A 21,261-nucleotide genomic window follows, 5' to 3' on the forward strand; every position below is an offset into this window, starting at 1 on the left:
TGACTGGTCTTAAGAACATAGTACTGCATGATCTTTTTGGTACCTTAATACCATTCTGTTTTTGACTATTTCTTTCCAATTTTAGGTTTTCTACTACACTGATATAGTTATTATTCAGTATGTTTGCTATTTCCATACCATCTGTGACCACTGTGTTGTCTACTTTAATTGACCTAATACCTTCTTCTTTGTTTGACCCATCTTTTTCCTTTCTTTCAGCATTGATTGCATTCCAAGCTGCCTTTGCCTTGTTTTTTGAGTTCGCTATAGTGGTGTCAATTGCTCTTGCTTTCGCTTCTCTTATTGTTTTTCTATACTTCTTTTTTAACATTTTATAGTTTTCAGCTTCGCCCATCGGTCTCACGTCCTGAAGCTTCCTTCGCTGTTCTAGTATTTCACTCGTAATCCACTGTGTTTGATCTTGATGCCTTTCTTGTATCTTTACTTTGGGAAGTGCTACATTAAAATGGTACTTAAATGTTGAAATAAATTCATCATATTTTTCATTTACACTCTGGGCCTGTAGGGTTTCATTCCAGGTTTCCTTACTTAACATTGTTCTAAAGATGTTGATATTTTGTTCACTGATGATCCTAATTTCTTTGGTTGTTTGTTTTGGTTCTGATACTGTGTCATTACTTCTGCAAAAGCTGATTAGTTGTCCATGATGATAAGATATTTCTGTCTGAACTACATGTGACTCATAGTTACACATATTAGTAATTATGTTGTCAATAATTGTCTCACTTTGTGAAGTCACTCTTGTTGGTGCAGTTATTGTCACTTTCATGTTATGCTGTATTAACAATTCTTCAAAATCCTGTCTTATTTTTGTGTCTTTTCCCATGTCAATGTTGAAGTCTCCACATATAATAAGATTTCTCTTCATATTCATTCTCAATAAGCTAGCAACTTTTTTTAGAAAGATGCTAATATTGCCGCATGGTGACCTTTACACACAAAACACTCTAAAATCCTCTGCCACTATACCAGTAACTTCAAAGTCTTTTTCTCTAGCTATGGGAAATGTAGCAGCTTCACTGTTTACATTCTTTGATAGAGTACCTGTTTTAATATATATACAAATGCCACCACCCTTATATTTAGATCTGCAGAAGTAACTAGCTAGTTTGTAGTCCTTTATTGCCACATTATGTATTTTACTTTCAGTTAGTCCATGTTCACTTATGCATAATATGTCTGGTCTTACTTCACTCAGGAGTACTTCTGCTTCTAATTTTTTGTTACCAAAGTATTGAATATTTTGATGAAGTACTTTTATGTAATTTTTCTTTTGTTGGTTTACATGTTGTGAGCTGTATTCTGGGGCAAATTCTTTAGTATCTTCTTTTTTTGTATGGTGCTTATATTTTTCTTTTCCAGCTGGAGTGTATGATTTTTCATCCCCTTCAGGCCATATTAGTTTCCCTTGCATCTAATGATTTTGCAGACATCTGCAAACATTCTGCTGAACGTTACAGACCCCAGTCTATTTAAATGCAAGCCATCCTTCGCTAGTGAGTTTTCACATAGGAATTTGTTTGGGTCTATAAAAATTGTCCCAAGACGATCACATTGTTCTTTAAGAGCACAGTTTATTTTGGCAATATATTTTTCACTCACCGACCTTCTGTTTATGATTCTGCTAAGTATCAGACGAGATCCTGCATAAATATTTCTTGCAGAATGAATCATGTTTCTTGTTTCGCTTGCCATTTCTTCCTCACTGCTGCTCCTTAACAAATTCGTCCCAACATGTATAAACACCCCATTATAGTTATGTCTGGTTTCAGAATCTGGTTCTGTAGTATCTTGTCTTGCATTTACCATATTTTTAAAATGTTTACCGAGTTGATGCGTTCTAATACCAGGTCGTACGTCGATCTTGCAATTGGGGACAGCGATATTCTTCAGCAGCAAATCGCCAATTATTAAAAAGTCATTTTCCTTTTGTTGCGTATCTGTCGCCTTGTTTTTCCTTTTGCTGTATGTCACCACCTTCCATTTATATTTATCTTCCGGTTTTTGGCTTACTGAGTTTACCGAGACATCAACGGGAACACTTGAAATGTTGTTTTTAAAGTACGATCGGTCATTCGTATTTTCGCGATCTTCTTGCTTTTCCGTTTGATGGCTTTTACACACACAGGACTTCTTTTTTTGTATTAATGTATCATTTTCTTTCTTGATGGTTGAAAGTTCGGTTTTTAATGCCTCAATGTCACTTCTTAGTAACTTTATAATTTCGTTTTTTGTATCAACTGCACTTACAAGATCGGCCGTTTCGTCACGTAAACATCCGTGACATGTCCACGGAAAATCATCGCTGACGAACTTTAGATTTACTTTCGCGCACTTTTCGTGTAACCAGAAGTTCCATTTGATACACAGAATACCCTTCATCACACGCTTTTTACATTCTCTACATGAAGAACTGTTCATTTTTTGCCTTTTTAACGAGAGAGAAGTGTCACTACACTTTCCTATCGGCACCATCTAGAGAGAAACATGTCCTACCAACTGGTCCCTTCTTCTCGTCAAGTTGTGCCACAAACTCCTCTTCTCCCCAATTCTATTCAATACCTCCTCATTAGTTATGTGATCTACCCATCTAATCTTCAGCATTCTACCTTAACTAAATGTCTTTTATTACATAATCATCCCATACACCATGCAAGTGATGCAATACACACCACAGCATGGAATTGTTTTATGTGATTGACTCAGTCCTTCTCATAAGATTAATATAGCCTGATAAGTTTGAGACTGTACTGTATAACCCTATGTACATCCATTCATATGTATGCATCTATGTACATACTACTCTTACTAAACCTATATCATAGTCCTTTACTATTGTTTTTGATACTATGCTAGACACATTCACATGTGTTTTTCACTTGGTTCAGTCTAATGTAGTTGATGTACGATCATAAAAAAAAATTAACTAAAGATATTATGATGTTATATTTTATAATTTATAAATATTTTTATATAATTATATTTTTATATAATGTATTTGCTGTATCTAGGGAACTAAAGGTGGCATACTGTAACACTGAAGCTTATTGCATGTAAATACACCAAAAAGAACTGGAAAAATTAAGAAAAAAGGAGATTTGAAATGCACGAAAACAAAAATTTTGAGGAATCAGATGGTAAACTATCAGGGTAATTGCAGACTATTTTTAACATCATGATATTTTAAACAGATATATCAAAATAAAAAGGTATGTTTCGAAGTGGTTGAACAAAAAGTGAAGTAATTCCTGTGTGAATATGACTGTAAAGCCAACCCAACAGATCTCAGACAGTTTATGTGATACCAACTTTTAACTAGCATTTCCAAGTTCTGGATTTGTCAGAATACGAAGGCACAGTAAAGTGATACTTCAGCCTCATTAGTTAAACAAGGAAGTAGAAATGGGTGGTGTATTGGCCTTGCTTGACATCCTGGAGTGTACAAAATATCATTTCAGTGTGGCTGTTATGACACTGACCAAACAGTATGCACTGAGGTGCAATGCTGGTTGGAACACAAGAGGTGCTTATGCTGAGGCTATCCTGAAAAATCAGCCATTACAGAACACACTTTAGAAAATCAACACCAAATTATATTCACTGAAAAATATTTCATTATAAGTTTGAAGGGATTTTGGGATAGAATCATAAAAGAAGCACTAGAAATAAAAATATCTGAAAACAACATCAACAAAGATAACAGCTGGGGCCCAGACCATTGTGAGGTTGAAGCCAGCACAACAGATGCAGGACAAAGACAATGCCATAAATGGTGAGGAAGAGAGCGCCAGTGAAGTCACAGCCAGCAGTGTGGCTATATAACGGCAATGTCTTGGTAACCACTTGACAGTGATTGAGAAGAGCTTGGTCAAAAGACTGAGAAGGCTGGAAGTCCCAGAAGATTTGTTTTTATATCTTCCCAATTCCACAAGATTCTATATATTCTGTTCAACTGAACTTGGATTCAAAAGTGATTTGGCTGTTAAATGCAGCCATGAGACCCAGAAAACTATGAATCCAGAACTTACACTCATGATTTTCAACTATTTTTTTTTCTGGCATGAAATTAAAGGAAAGAAAAACAACTAATGGATTTTGGCATAGGAAATATTCTTGAATGGTCATCCTTTCCAGTAGGATAAAGTTATTAAATGAGAAGTGAAAATATCTGCACCCATGGTCAAAGCAGCACAAAAGGTTTTGGGGTGCAAAAACTCCTACAATGCTGTGGTTGATCACTTGCTCAGGAATCTTTGACCTGCTGCAGATGAGGGAGATAACTGCACTAACTCTTTGAAATGATAATGATCCCCACCAGACTTCAACAAGGAAAAAGGTACAATTACGTTTCTTTTCCAGTTTACAATGAAGTCATTCAATACTGCACACAACCTTGGACTAGAAGAGGTGAGGGAAGCAAACAGCCATGTGCTTTTCATAGGAACCATCCTCAGATTTATCTTAAATTAAGATGAGTAATTCATGAAAAACATAAATCTGGATTGCCAGTGGGGATTTAAACCCTGCTTCTTCTAGATGTGAGTCCAGTGTCAACCACTGTGCCATATTTTTCAGAAGAGGAAACATTACTGCCTTTCTCCAAGTGTCAGGATACTGTTCAACAGACCAAGTTTTATAAAACAACTAAGGCCTATGTATTAATGTCTCCAACAAAGATAAAACAGCATGGCCTAATGAATTTGGTCAGGTCCAGAGGCTATTCCTTTTGTCACAGACTGAGTGGGTTTCAGTCCCCACATTGCTAAAGAAGCTAAACTTTGCCTTCTTCACACTAATGCAGATGTTCTGCAATTTTGGACTTTGCGTGACTGAAATGGTGATATTACAAAAATGTAGTGCAGCTGCTTGGATCTTAACTTGCATATCCAACAAGATGCAATTCTTTTATTTGGCAGTAACAGGAGGTGTGCTGATATTGCCTTGCTTTGTATGAGATGTGGGACTGTCAATGGAATTCAGTAAACCTTTCTGATATACCTTCTTGTTCTGTTTATTGTCATTTTGTGCTTATGATCAATTTTCTGCTGAAAAGCTACATTCTAACTGATGCAGAGCAACTTGCCTCATCCTATTTGCATAGTGGCTTTCTGTGATTTCCTAAATAGTGAGTTATCTTCTAAACCGATTACTAGATTATAGTGGCGTGATAAATCACACTATTGATATAATCCATCATTTCTTGAACACTATCTTGATGACCATATATAGCCAAATCGATGTATAATGCCAAAGTGACTAGATGATCACCTATTTTTTGTGACTTCTTGTCACACACTGCTCTGTTTCTGAGATGGATCCAGACTGGAAACTGGTCACTGAAGTGCACACTATCTAATGAGCAGTATCTGCAAGTGCACCAGAGTAGAATGGGAGATTATTGATATAGCCTGAAGTAAGTCAATTGTCTTGAATTTGCAAGGGAGGTCCCCTCTCCCAATCACTCACCCCTTGGTACAGATAGTAACTGTGTCTCATAACCTATCACATTAAGTTGAGAGCCCACTTTTCTGAAGGTACTGGAGAGTCTATGGAAAGCCATTTTGTCTTAGACTTGATGAAAGGAAAATTGTAATGTCACCTACAAATAGTAGAGAATGGGGCAACTCTTGCCTCACAAGCGGCTAATGACTCATGGGCTGAATATCTCCCAGGATAAGGAAACCCCTTCTGCCATGTGTCAACAGCCTCCTAGGAGAGTTGATGAGAAGGTAGAAGGCAGGGCACTCTCTTTTCCTTAGAGTGAGAAATCACTCATAAAGATGGATAAACCTGACAAGGCCAATAGCACAAAATATTGAAGGCAAGGGAGATCATCATGTTAAAGACTCATCTGGTATCCCCAGACCCACTGGACTGTACTCTCAAGTAAGGTTGTTCCTGAGAAGAAATACTCCAAAATAGGCCCACAATTGGATCTCTGGGTGGGCACTTACCCATAAAAACTATACTCTGAATTATATCAGTATAAGAGGAGGAAAAGGGAAAAATCTCTATTGATGAGTGCTGCATAGAATATGAAGATGATGAATAAGAAAGGAAAATTAGAAAACATGTAGAAAGAAATGGAGAGACAGAATATCAGTCTTTTAAGTTTAGCAATGTTCAGTGGGAAGGAGAAGGAGAATTTGAATCTGGCAGTACAATGTAATTCAAATAGAATCAAAATCTAGGGAAAATAGAGTTGGAGTAATATACAGGAGACATCTAGACAAGAACATAGTGAGGGCTATTCCAGTTAGTGACAGAAAGTTACCAGTGAAGTTAAAGAGGAACCCTGTGGATACATTGATTATTCATTATTCCAGTTTATATGGCAACATCAGATGGAAACAAAGAGAAAATGGGCAAAATATATGAGCAGACTGAGGAATACTGTGAAGAAAATGGGAATAGAGAAGAAGAAAAAATGTAGTTGGAGGTTATGGATTTGGAGAAAACCTGATAGTCCTTTGTGAATGATTTGATCACTAGATTGCTAATACTTGAGTCTAGCACCATCGATGAAGATTATATAGATGGAAAGTCCCAGCTGATTTTGGTAGATATCAAACAGAGTATGCTTTAATCAAACAGTAGAGATACAAAAATGGCATTAAAATAGCAAAAAACTTTCCAGGTGCAAATGATGATACAGACCATGTAAAAGGATATTAAGAAAAAGCAACAGCTAGAGAAATGGGATGGTGAGAAACTCAATTATGAAAACTTTAAGAAAGAGTACAGTCACTTAATCAAAAATAAATTGGAGCATTTAAAGCAAAGTGCCGATGTCACTGAAAAATGAAAATTGTTAAAAATTTGGTGTTGGAAGTATTAGAGATAGATACTGGAAATGTGAATGAAACAAGAAATCAGAAAGAGTTGATAACAGGAAGTATGCTTGATAAAATAGATGGGCACAGGATATGGAAAAATGACAGTTTGGAAGAAGGCAGAAGAAAGAGCAAAAAACTGAACAATGAAATAAGATAGTTAACTGATCAGGCAAGAGAGGATTGGATGAGGCAACAATATGAGGAAATAGAAGAATGAGAAAAAAAGGAAAATTGGAAGAAATGTACAGAACATTGAGTCCTTAACTCAAAGACATATAAGAGAAATAAGTAAACAATGAAAGTTAAATAATCATGGGAAGAAGGCAGTGCGTATAGAAGAGGAGAAGAAAGTGTGGAAGAGTCATATGACTCACAGATGGATAACACTAGATTGGTTTTGAAAAATGAAGGGGAACAGAATGAAAGAATGAAGAAGACCAACATCCCAAGAGATTGTGGGGAAAAAAAAAAGAGAGAGAGAGAGAGAGAGATAGGAGTTCCAAGATAAGAAATCACTAGGCTGTGATAGAATAGCATCGGAAGCACTGAAAGTCTTAGGTTGAATTTCAGTAACCAGATGACAGAGGTAGTAAACAGAGCTTATGTCACAGAAATTTGGCATCAAGCGCTGTTTAAGTTCATTCTAATACCTTCACTTAAAAAACTGAATGTAAAAGAATACAAAGACTATAGGACAATTCGTTTTATTTTAAAAACGCTCTAAGGAGTCATACTAAGGAGAATGGAAACAAAAATTAGGAAAATATGGGGGAAGACAAGTTCATGTTCAGAAAGGTAATGGAACAAGAGATGCTATAGGATGTGTGAGAATGTTTAGAGGAAGAGGGATAGAAATGAAGAAAGAAGGGTATAGTTCTTTTATCAATGAGACAGAGGCTTCTGACTAAGTCAGCTGTGTAGTAACTCTATAATATGAGCAAGCGTAATCAAACAGCACATGATACAAGTGCGTCCATGGATTGCCTAGAGAGGACCTCACAACCTGAATAGGCAGTGGGTGCAGAAAGTGCTGTGCCATGTACGCAATAGCCCAATATAAGCTTGATTTTATTTAATCGTGTCAGAAACACACACCAAAAAACCATACAAACAAACATGAGCTCGATGTGTCAGAATCTCAGCCTCATTTATGTTTACTCACTTACTGTATGCTCACTGATGAGACTTATATGTATGTGTTCTGTAGTTATGAGACTTTGTATTGTTCCATACTTCATTCAGTGTTAATATGAATCTTTTTGAGTGGAAATAGAATAAAAAACAGGAATATACTACTGTTAATTTTGGAAGGTGTTAGTATAGACTGAAATGATAGAAGGGTAATAAAGGAGATGTATAAAAGACAAGAGGTGACAGCTGAAGTAAGGACTGAGGAAACAGAAGAGATGAGGAGTAGAAGGAGTCTAAAGCAAGGAATATTCAACATATGTGGGGAAGAACTGATAGGTAAGGCCATAGAAGATGCAAGGGGAATTGTAACTAGAGGAGAAAGGATAATGGCTATAAAATACACACATGATCAAGTAGTGCTAGCAGAATCATAAGAAGAGCTACAGAAGATGTTGAGGGGTATAGTAAGAAGTAGTAAGGAGTATGGAAGGATGAGAAATATGTTGCTGTTGTTGTGGTCTTCAGTCCAGAGACTGGTTTGCTGCAGTTCTCCATGCTACTCTATCCTGTGCAAACATCTTCATCTCCCAGTACCTACTGCACCCTACATCTTTCTGAATCTGTTTAGTGTATTCTTCTCTTGGTCTCCCTCTATGACTTTTACCCTCCACGCTGCCCTCCAATGCTAAAATGGTGATCCCTTGATGCCTCAGAATATGCCCTACCAACTGAACCCTTCTTCGAGTCAAGTTGTGCCACAAATTTCTCTTCTCTCCAATGCTATTTCAATACCTCCTCATTAGTTATGTGATCTACCCATCTAATCTTCAGCATTCTTCTGTAGCACCACATTTTGAAAGCTTCTATTCTCTTCTTGTCTAAACTATTTATCCTCCATGTTTCACTTACATACATGGCTACACTCCATACAAATACTTTCAGATACGACTTCCTGACAAATCTATACTCGATGTTAACAAATTTCTCTTCTTCAGAAACGCTTTCCTTGCCATTGCCAGTCTACATTTTATATTCTCTCTACTTCGACCATCATCAGTTATTTTGCTCCCCAAATAGCAAAACCCCTTTACTACTTTAAGTGTCTCACTTCCTAATCTCATTCCTGCAGGATCACCAGATTTAATTCGACTACATGCCATTATCCTCATTTTGCTCTTTTTGATGTTCATCTTATATCCTCCCATCAAGACACTGTCCATTCTGTTGAGCTACTCTTCCAGGTCCTTTGCTGTCTCTGACAGAATTACAATGTCATCAGCAAACCTCAAAGTTTTTATTTCTTCTCCATGGATTTTAATACCTACTCCGAATTTTTCTTTTGTTTCCTTTACTGCTTGCTCAATATACAAATTGAATAACATCAGGGATAGGCTACAACCCTGTCTCACTCCCTTCCAAACCACTGCTTCCCTTTCATGCCCCTTGACTCTTATAACTGCCATCTGGTTTCTGTACAAATTGTAAATAGCCTGTCGCTCCATGTGTTTTACCCCTGCCACCTTCAGAATTTGAAAGAGAATATTCCAGTCAACATTGTCAAAAGCTTTCTCTACATCTACAAATGCTAGAAACGTAGGTTTGCCTTTCCTTAATCTATTTTCTAAGATAAGCCGTAGGTCAGTATTGCCTCACGTGTTCCAACATTTCTACGGAATCCAAACTGATCTTCCCCAAGGTCGGCTTCTACCAGTTTTTGCATTCATCTGTAAAGAATTTGTGTAAGTATTTTACAGCTGTGGCTTATTAAACTTATAGTTCGGTAATTTTCACATCTGTCAATACCTGCTTTCTTTGGAATTGGAACTATTATATTCTATTTAAAGTCTGAAGGTATTTCGCCTGTCTCATACATCTTGCTCACTAGATGGAAGAGTTTTGTTAGGCCTGGCTCTCTCAAGGCTGTCAGCAGTTCTAATGGAATGTTGTCTACTCCCGGGGCCTTGTTTCCACTTAGGTCTTTCAGTGATCTGTCAAACACTTCACGCAGTACCATATCTCCTATTTCATCTTCATCTACGTACTCTTCCATTTCTATAATATTGTCCTCAAGAACATCACCCTTGTATAGACCCTCTATATACTCCTTCCACCTTTCTGCTTTCCCTTCTTTGCTTAGAACTGGGTTTCCACCTGAGCTCTTGATATTCATACAGGTGATCCTCTTTTCTGCAAAGATCTCTTTGATTTTCCTGTAGGCAGTATCTAATTTTCCCCTAGTGATATATGCCTCTACATCCTTACATTTGTTCTCCAGCCATCCCCGCTTAGCCATTTTGCACTTCCTGTCGATCTCATTTTTGAGATGTTTGTATTCTTTTTTGCATGCTTCATTTACTGCATTTTTTATATTTTCTCCTTTCATCAGTTAAATTCAATATTTCTTCTATTACCCAGGGATTTCTACTAGCCCTTGTCTTTTTACCTACTTGATCCTCTGCTGCCTTCACTACTTCATCCCTCAAAGCTATCCATTCTTCTTCTACTGTATTTCTTTCCCCCATTCTTGTCAATCGTTTCCTAATGCTCTCCCTGAAGCTCTCTACACCCTGTGGTTCTTTCAGTTTATCCAGGTCCCATCTCCTCAAATTCCCATCTTTTTGCAGTTTCTTCAGTTTCAATCTACAGTTCATAACCAATAGATTGTGGTCAGAGTCCACATCTGCCCCTGGAAATGTCTTACAATTTAAAACCTGGTTCCTAAATCTCTGTCTTACCATTATATAATCTATCTGAAACCTGTCAGTATCTCCAGGCTTCTTCCATATATACAACCTCCTTTTATGATTCTTGAACCAAGTGTTAGCTATGATTAAGTTATGCTCTGTGCAAAATTCTACCAGATGGCTTCCTCTTTCATTTCTTCCCCCCAATCCATATTCACCTACTACGTTTCCTTCTCTCCCTTTTCCTACTATTGAATTCCAGTCACCCATGACTATAAAATTTTCGCCTCCCTTCACTATCTGAATAATTTCTTTTACCTCCTCATACATTTCATCAACCTCTTCGCCATCTGCAGAGCTAGTTGGCATATAAACTTGTACTACTGTGGTAGGCTTGGGCCTCGTATCTATCTTGGCCACAATAATGCGTTCACAATGCTGTTTGTAGTAGCTAACCCGCATTCCTATTTTCCTATTAATTATTAAACCTGCTCCTGCATTACCCTTATTTGATTTTGTATTTATAACCCTGTATTCACCAGACCAGAGGTCTTGTTCCTCCTGCCACCAAACTTCACTAATTCCCACTATATCTAACTTTAACCTATCCATTTCCATTTTTCAATTTTCTAACCTACCTGCCCGATTAAGGGATCTGACATTCCACACTCCGATCTGTATAACACCAGTTTTCTTTCTCCTGATAACAGCATCCTCCTGGGTAGTCCCCGCCCGGAGATCCGAAGGGGGGACTATTTTACGTCCGGAATATTTTACCCAAGAGGATGCCATCATCATTTAACCATACAGTAAAACTGCATGCTCTCGGGAAAAATTATGGTTGTAGTTTCCCCTTGCTTTCAGCAGTTCGCAGTACCAGCACAGCAAGGCCATTTTGGCTAGTGTTACAAGGTCAGATCAGTCAATCATCCGGACTGTTGTCGTTGCAACTACTGAAAAGATTGCTGCCCCTCTTCAGGAACCACACGTTTGTCTGGCCTCTCAACAGATACCCCTCCATTGTGGTTGCACCTACGGTACGTCTATCTGTATCGCTGAGGCATGCAAGCCTCCCCACCAACAGCAAGGTCCATGGTTCATGGGGGGAGGGTGAGAAATATAGAAAAGACAAAAGTGATGAGAATATGCAAGAAGCAAACACCAGTTAACATATTCTTAGATGGAACAATATAGAGCAAGTAAAATCCTTTCTGTGCCTGGGAAGTTTAATGACGTGGAATGAAAGGTGTACTGCAGAAATAAGGAGGCAAAAAGGGCATTTGAAAAGGTGAAGCAGTTACTAACAACACGAAGAATTCTAATGGAGCTGAGGAAAAGATTTGCTAAATGTTATGTGTGGAGTGTAGTGTTGAACAGCAGTGATTCGTGGGCAGTTAAAAAGGAAGAAGAAAGGTATTTATAAAGTTTTAAAATATGGCTATGGAGAAGAATGCTTAAGGTGAAGTGGACTGATAGACTTCAGAATAGGAAAATATGTGAAGAAAGAGGATTACTGGAAGTGATCACGAGCAGCAAAAAATCTTATCTGGGTGATATACTATGTAAGAACTGTCTGCAACAAGAATTTCAGACGGAAAAGTGACATGAATGATAGGAAAAGCTAGGAAAGGGATTACAATGGTTATGAGAGGATATGAGAGGATGAACTTATAAACAGATGGAGGAAGACGCTAAGAGCAGGACACAGTAGAGATCCTCCAGTTGAAACCTGTCATAATAGTCATACATTAAAGAAGGGAAGAAGGGAATCCACATAGGTAATGGGCAGGTGAGGTTCTTTAGAAGATCAAACAGTATTTCTCTGTCCAGAGCATTATATGATGGCAGATAAAAAGAATGCAATTTGATCTTGATTGGAATAAGAACTGTAGCAGCAACTACCAGTGATTGTACCACAAGGGGAAATGGAGAGGAATTGTGTGTATCACTGATATGCACATCCAGCTTCACTTAGCCTGTTCTACAATATGGAGGCTCTTAATGAGACTGTGCATCCCCAACTTATTACATGAAAAGAATGAAAGTCAATATTCCAGAATAAATTTTCACTCTGATACAAAACCTCCTTGCAGATTAGAACTGTGTGCCAGACTGAGACTTGAACTTGGGACCTTTGCCTTTCATGGGCAAGTGCTCTACTGACTGAGATACCCAAGCACAACTCAAAAACCAGCCACACTGGTGGAAGGAAAAGATTGTGAGTCATGCTTGGGTAGCAGAGTCTTTAGAGCACTTGCCAGTGAAAGGCAAGGGTCCAAGTTTGAGTCTCAGTCTGACACACAGTTTGAATCCACCAGGAAGTTTCAAGTTCCTTATTGTCCTTGAAAAACATAATCCTCTAGTTGAACATTCCCCATATGTGCCCACACCATATCTATCATGACCGTGTATCCTCTGCATCTGCATGGTACATTATTATTTTGAAAGACTTTAGAGAAAGATGTTAGAAGTGATACTGTGCAGTAAATATTGCACACAACATCCCACTACATCTGTTTTAGCCCTCTTCCTCCCTCCATTACTCGCATATTTCAGGTGACAAGTCAGATTCGCTGGAAACTGAGCAATCCAACTTAATAAACTTTCATATTAAACCCAAATAAACATTAGCTTTTATACATACCCAAAAAATACTATTGCTGGAGCTGTAAGGGCAGATGAAAACAAAAGGAATGCTCCAGCCATTGTATTAAGAGTACTGGCATAAACAGCAGCAAACATTGGTCCGTAGATAAATGGTGCAAATGCTTCACATATGCCAAACAATGAATTCATCCTCCCTGTAAAAACATTAAGATTCTAAGTGTTAACAAGAATAAAAATAGCACAAAACTATCAAAACTTCAAATTTTCATGCTGTAGTTTGGATATTAATTGACAAATGTTGAATCCTTTAAAATTAATTACTTTCTAAATGAGCACTATTAACTTCATAGCTACATTTGTTGTGAACCCATCAATATAATTGTTTGCCAAAGCAGACAGTTTAAAGAAGGATATTTCAAAAGTTTTCTGAAGGAAAGTGATGAACTTAGGTTCAACCACAAGTTATTGCACTGGTTCATTAAGTAATTTGGTAGAAATTTGATGTACAACTAAAAGGGTATCATAGCCATATGTGCTACAGTTTTACATGGTATTCAGTATTTTTAGTAATAATGTGATAACAATTCAACTGATATTTTTTCAAACAGTCAGGTGATGCTAAGGGAATTAGATTAGGAAATGAGACACTTAAAGTTGTAAAGGAGTTTTGCTATTTGGGGAGCAAAATAACTGATGATGGTCGAAGTAGAGAGGATATCAAATGTAGACTGGCAATGGTAAGGAAAGCGTTTCTGAAGAAGAGAAATTTGTTAACATCGAGTATAGATTTAAGTGTCAGGAAGTCATTTCTGAAAGTATTTGTATGGAGTGTAGCCATGTATGGAAGTGAAACATGGACGATAAATAATTTGGACAAGAAGAGAATAGAAGCTTTCAGAAGAATGCTGAAGATTAGATGGGTAGATCACATAACTAATGAGGAGGTATTGAATAGAATTGGGGAGAAGAGGAGTTTGTGGCACAACTTGACAAGAAGAAGGGACCGGTTGGTAGGACATGTTCTGAGGCATCAAGGGATCACAAATTTAGCATTGGAGGGCAGCGTGGAGGGTAAAAATCGTAGAGGGAGACCAAGAGATGACTACACTAAGCAGATTCAGAAGGATGTAGGCTGCAGTAAGTACTGGGAGATGATGAAGCTTGCACAGGATAGAGTAGCATGGAGGGCTGCATCAAACCAGTATCAGGACTGAAGACAACAACAACAACAAACATTATCAGTATTAACTATGTAGTCACACTGGTGGAAAGACAGTAATGGAAGGAATCAGCCTGCAGCAGAATTTATGTTAAAATATGAAGAGAAAATGTAAGCAGCAATAAAATACAGAGAGCAAAATATTATCTGCAGGTTGTCTAGGGGCAACACTGCATTAAGTACAATTGAAGAACATGAAACAGAGACAACAGTTAATGAGGGTGTGAGATAAAGTTTTTGCATTTCCCCCACATTGTTCAGTCTGTAAATTGAGTGAGAAGTACAGAAAACCAAAGAGAAATTTGTAAAGAGAGAATAATTAAAAACTTAGTAGTTTTATGATTACATTGTAATTCTGTCTGAAATAGAAAATGATTTGGAAGATGTTTGAAAGGACTAATCAGTGTCTTGAAAAAATGTAAGTTGAACACCAACATTGGTAAAACAAGGATAATGGAATGTACTCAAATTCAATAAGGTTATGTGAGCAAATTATATTAGAAAGTGAGGCAGTGAAAGTAGATGATTGTTTTAGCTATTTGAGTAGCAAAATAAATGACAGTGATCAAAGTAAAAAATACATGAAATGCAGACTGACAGTAGAAAGAGAATTTAAATAAATCAAGTGTTATTAACATTCTACACATTTATTTGTAATATCTATACATTTGCAGTCCTCTGCCACTAAATGGCTCTGAATTGTAGCATGTAACATCGCAGTGTGTAACATAACTATACCAGTGTGTGAGAAACAGCAAGCTGTAATCAAATTTTGAATCTGAAGAGTTCATCCAGACTTGGAGCACCCTCTCCTTCAGCATGAGAACACTGCAGAAATCTGATGCCTTTGGTTCACTGTCATCTATTGACTCCATACAGTCCTGAACTCATCCATTTCTCATAAGTTCCCAAAACATGAAGAACACTTCTGAGGACTTCATTTCAATAGTGGTGAAATTGTGCAAGGAAAGGTGAGGTTCTGGCTCTGCCAACAAAGTCACATATTGTACTGTGACAATATCAATAAACTCTCATTGGGACAAATTTGTCCATCACCAGGATAATTACGTTGAGAAATAAATATGTAGACATGAAGAATAAAGATGAAATGTTAATAATATTTGTTTTATTTAGAAAGCTTTAAGAATTTTGACATAAAAAGATAGAGGTACTAATTTTCAGCTCACCCCTGTAAATTTAAGTGTTACGAAATTTTTGTTGAAAGTATTTGCCTGTAGTGGACTCTTAAATGTAAATGGAATGCAGACTGTAAGTAGTGTATAGAAATGAAGAATAGAAGCTTTTTAAATGCAGTGTTTCATAAGAATGCTGAAGATTAGATTAGTAGATCAAAATAAGAAATGGAGAGGTAATGAATCAAACTGGAGAGAAAATAAATTTACGAGGCTACTCAAGTGAAGGAAGATATTAGTTGATAAGATACATTCTGAGTCATGAAGGAATAGATAGTTTGGTTATAAGAGAGAGTATGGCGGTCAATAAGCAGGTTCAAATGGATGTAGATGCACAGATGAGACCTTTTGCACAGTATACTGAATGAAGACCACAACAACAACGAGACACTACTAGTACTAAGAACTGTGTAGGTGTATTATAAATAGCTGAGTCAATGTCAAAAGAGAAAAGTGGGTCTAATATCCATGGATGGATATAAATTAATATAAATTATGGTGTCCATTGTTCATTGTGTTTTAGAAAAAAATTTAATAATTAATACTTTGTGCATCCCCCCCCCCCCCCCCCTCTCCACCATTTTTTCCATTTGGTGAGAAGCATCCAGTAATGAAATTTCATCACAGCTGAATCTAAAATTAATAGTGTGGGAAAAGACAGATTACTACTTGCTACTTACCATAAATATTACACATTCAGTTGCAAGCAGGCACAATTAAAAGACACTTAAACATAAGCTTTATAATGAATCATCCTCCTCTGACATTAACTTTTAAAAAAAATAGAGATAACCGATACCATGTATACTATTTATTCTTGAAATAGGTTACAATTATCTCAGCTGTTTCATTAAAAAAATTAATATGATTTTGTATACAATGTATTATCTTTCAGGCTAAAATGTATAAAAAAAGAAATTAACTTGTAACCATAGATATGTACTAACAATTAAAATTACTCTTCTTTCAAGAATAATTGAAATTACAAAATTTCTGGCAAACTGAAAATTCAAATTATTAATTGCACAATCAAACGTTAATTATTAAATTTGTTTTTGGATTTATTATGAAATAATGATATAATTTGGTAAAGATTCTTCTCTGTCAAGAAAGTCTGTAAACTCATTGGAACCTGTGAGTACTGCTGAATGTAAGTAGTAGCCTTCTTTTGTGTGTCTAGGGCCTCCCATTGGGTAGACCGGTTGCCTGGTGCAAGTCTTTTTAGTTGATGCAACTTTGGCAACATGTGCGTCAATGGGGATGAGATGATGATGATGAAGACAACACAACGCCCAGTCCCTGAGCAGAGAAAATCTCCAACCCAGCAGGGAATCAAACTTGGGCCCCTTTGCATGATATTCCATTGCGCTAACCACTCATCCATCAACTTCTATTTAAGTAATGCCCTGACTTAAGTAGTGGTGGGAATGCCTCAGATGGAAGTAGAAATTTTTATAAATTTGACACCAACAATGTAATTATTCATTTTTGGAATGTGGAAATTATAAAGTTGGTGTGATTTAGAAGAGTGGGATAAAATAAAAAGATGTTCATAGCAACAGGAACTCTTCATCAGTTATTTTCTCTTCAAGAAACCGCACTGTTAAATCAAAATTTTCAGCAGTAAGAATGTACTCCTAGACACAACAAGATTTTGAGCCAGCAACAACAACAACAATGAAATAATCAAGATAAGTAAAAAAAGTTCTTCTTTTGAAGTCTTACTCATTTCAGAGTTTTAAAAATTTGTTCAAAGAATGAGTACTTTATGGGAGGGTAGGATTACAACTTTAATCCACAACCTTTGTCAGAAAAAGAGAAACATACGCCATACACTCACTCAAGTTTGCAGTCATGTGTGCATGACATGTGCTTCCTTCTGTAAATGAATGGTGTGTGTTTCATTTTCTCTGATGAAAGTTGCAGCCAAAAGCTTATGGGTAAGTGTCTGCAACTTAATGTGTAATCTTTTCAGTAAGCAGCAATCTGTCTTTTTCCTACGTTGTTGATATTCCTACATGGAGTTTCCATTGTTTGAATTTAAAGTTAATGGGGTATTTAATATGTTTTATATCACCATATTGTTGATTTCTTCTGCTGGAGATGTGTGTTCTGTGATTTATATCTACTATACATCTTTTTCCTTCAGCCTTCAATGGTGTTCTTTTTTCTACACTTAACAACCCATGAAAACCCTAAATTAACTTAGCTGCTCTTTCAGCTATATTATTAACTATTATATTATTAACTACTTTCATCATACTAACTGTTTGGCTTCTACATATGAAAAATTACTCATTCCTGTATGGGAGTAATCCTGGAGTAAAGCTGTATCTAGCTGCAGATGAGAAATTTATCATGAAGTACCAGTCAGTGGCAGACATATCTCTATTCTGTGTGCTGAGTTGCCCGGTCTGAATAACCCACCAATTTGATTTTTCTTGGCACATCAGTACCATCACTAAAGACCGAAAGAGTAACAATCCTTCTGAAAAGTAACAAATGTGCTACATTTATTGAATACTGCTCTACAAAGAACTGCATCTTTCATTTTGTACTGTTGCAGTGATTTTAAGACTACAAGGTCTTCATTAGGTATTTTGAGACTACTTTGGGCAATAGTAAGGGTTTAGCATAATTCATTGTGATAAACAGCGAAACATCGATAAAATCATTCTCATCTTCCACATACAGTATCAGTTCTTATCACAATAAAAACATTTTATCCTGCAACTTGCTCTTCCCAAATACCTTGCCTGATGCACTGCACCAGACGGCCTTATTTTTAATTACTTATTAGGTTTTCGTCCATGGAATATTATAGAGGGCTCTATGTGTTCATGGTATTCAAGCATCCCATCAATATATGAAGCATTAAACAGCTTTTCCATGTTATTTTTACCACACTGCACATTATTGGCATTAATATTTTTCAAATTTCACTAAGGTTTTCGAGACAAGGTATGTCGGAACTGTTTGCGATCTGAAACATTATTCTTACCGTCTTGGATTTTGGGAATCCTGTTTACAATTTTCATGATGGCAAGAAAAATACACTGAAACACCAAAGACACTGGTATAAGCATGCATATTTAAATACAGAGATATGTAAACGGGCAGAATATGGGGCTGCTGTGGGCAATGCCTTTATAAGACAACAAGTGTCTGGCACAGTTGTTAAGTCACTTACTGCTGCTACAATGGCAGGTTATCAAGAGTTAAATCTCAACATGGTGTTATAGTCGATGAACGAGCGATGGGACACAGCATCTCTGAGGTAGCAATGAAGTGAATATTTTCCCATATGACTATTTCATGAGTATACCTTGAATATCAGGAATCTGGTAAAATATCAAATCTCTGACATTGCTGTGGCCAGAAAAAGATCCTGCAAGAACAGGACCAATGACAATTGAAGAGAGTCATTCATCATGACATAAGTGTAACCCTTCTACCAATTACCGCAGGTGTCAATGCTGGGCCATCAACAAGTGTCAGTGTATGAACCATTCAATGAAACATCATTGATATGGGCTTTTGAAGATGAAGGCCCACTTGTGCACCCTTAGTGATTGCATGACACAAAGCTTTACACCTCACTTGGGCCCAAAAACACCTACATTGGACTGTTGATGACTGGAAACATGTTGCCTGGTTGGACGAGTATTATTTCATCTTCAACTTTTGTAGTTCTGTCTTCCTGAGTTGCATGTAACACTACAGTATATTGATAATTTTTACTTATGTTTCAAATTGTATTGAGTGGATGAATGTGTAAGGGTATGGAGACAACCTCATGAATGAATGGACCCTGCATGTCAGCAGGGGACTGTACAAGCTGGTGGGGGCTCTGTAATGGTGTGGGACATGTGCAGTTAGAGTGATTTATTAAGAAATAGGTTTTTCAAAAATATGCTACCCAATTAAAATTCTATTACCTGTTATAATTACATATTACAATTTAAATTCGATTATGACACCACTATCTGCAAATTAACCTACTCTTCCTGATTCTCTTTGTCACAGTAAGATGAGTCTATGCTCTTCTTTCTACAGCTTGCGGATCATAGTCATTTGCAATATCAAATAAATTGTCCAAATTCTTTTTAAGTTTGTCTTCCAGTGGCTAACAATATTGTTTGGCATATTGTTTAGCATTTTTATATTATTCTGCAGCTGTTTCCATTTTGAATGCAAGTCAGTACATTTTTTATTACAACTGGGAAAATATCTGGTTGTAATTCTTACTTTCTTCCAATAATATGATAGAATATTTAATTACAAGATTCACACCTTCACTGAAAGTTAATTTCACTTCTTGTATGTTACAAAATGAAATGTCCAAAACTTGTTGAATTACAGGCAATTTATGATTAGTTATTTGATGTTCCATGGCCTGGCACTGCATAATTCATGTGTTTTAATGCTACTGTAATGACCTGCAGATGCATGTAGTGGTAGCAAGCACAATAAATTTGAACATGTCCATCTTGAAGCTGGCCTGAGTTAATACATTCTGATAACCAAAAAATTTTACACACACACATTTCATAATAAAATGAAAAACTGGTGTTTTGGTTAAAAAAAAATTTGAAGCCAATAAAAAAGGGGTATCCCAATACAGACGAGTGATTGATAACCCTAAATCAGTGCTTAACAATGGCATGAGCACTTGCACATGTTTAGGCTCTTGCTTGTGAGCAGAGCGGTTGTGGCATGGAGGAGAATCAAGGAAATGTGCATGCAGTGTGTAGCTGCAACAACATGAGAGAAGTGGCTGTTGTGAAATGGGTTGACGGTTAGTTTGGACAGCAGTGCCCTCTAACAGCAATAATGGTAAGCCTGCATTGTTAACACTGACACTGTCTTGGCAATTCAATCCACATGCAAGGAATCTTATCTTTTTGTAAATTGTAAACTTTCATGGGCAAAAGTGTCACACTTACTAAAATATTAGAGGATATGGTCTGTTATTCTATTCTTATTTTTTGTATTCTGTTCAAAGATTGGTTTAATGCAGCTCTCTATACTAGCCTAATCACTAATGTAGTGAGCCAGGATGTGCAGTGCACCTTCAGAAAAACTACAACCCCCTTTGAATATGTCCTTCACAGATATGGATAAAATGTTGGTTTTCCAACCTTGGCATAATATCACAGAATATTTTAATAAGTCTTATCTTTTTGAACAAAAAATTTGGTTTTCTAAATGTTTAGTGTATCATAAGACACTGAATACCTTCAGGAAGTCACTTTACAAAGACACTACAGATCGTCCCACATCAAACAATCAGTCACAGAAAATGTAAAGTACCTAAGCATGTATAAGAGATGTTAAAATTTAAAAGGGAACTCTTTCAGCAAGATGTAGAAGAGGAAGAAAAGTCAAATGAGGATGCGATTCAGGTGAACTTCAAAATCACACTGCTTTTAGCAAAGTCTATGCACCCTTTCACATTTGGTGTTTTAATAAAAAAGAAAAAAATACTTGCTAACTGTAGCTGAACATTTATGTCTGCTTCAGTTTGAACAGTTTCTGTCATGCTGTTATCAAACATGACAATCATACAA

At 36.7% G+C, this 21,261-nt stretch overlaps 1 protein-coding gene across 3 annotated transcripts in view; it reads right to left on the bottom strand.

The window, feature by feature from the left end:
* The window catches only part of LOC126263063 (proton-coupled folate transporter-like), a 266,917-nt gene that overhangs the window by 137,027 nt on the left and 108,629 nt on the right, over window positions 1-21,261 (bottom strand). Inside the window, exon 6 of one of the 3 annotated variants that reach the window (XM_049960037.1) lies at window positions 13,317-13,473. The exons of the other annotated variants lie outside the window; for them this stretch is intronic. Coding sequence (XP_049815994.1) covers window positions 13,317-13,473 — 157 coding nt within the window. The remainder of the gene's footprint in view (window positions 1-13,316; window positions 13,474-21,261) is intronic. 3 annotated transcript variants of the gene reach the window in all.

Source organism: Schistocerca nitens, chromosome 6 (assembly GCF_023898315.1).
Source record: "Schistocerca nitens isolate TAMUIC-IGC-003100 chromosome 6, iqSchNite1.1, whole genome shotgun sequence".
In the NCBI taxonomy this organism is placed as follows: domain Eukaryota; kingdom Metazoa; phylum Arthropoda; class Insecta; order Orthoptera; family Acrididae; genus Schistocerca; species Schistocerca nitens.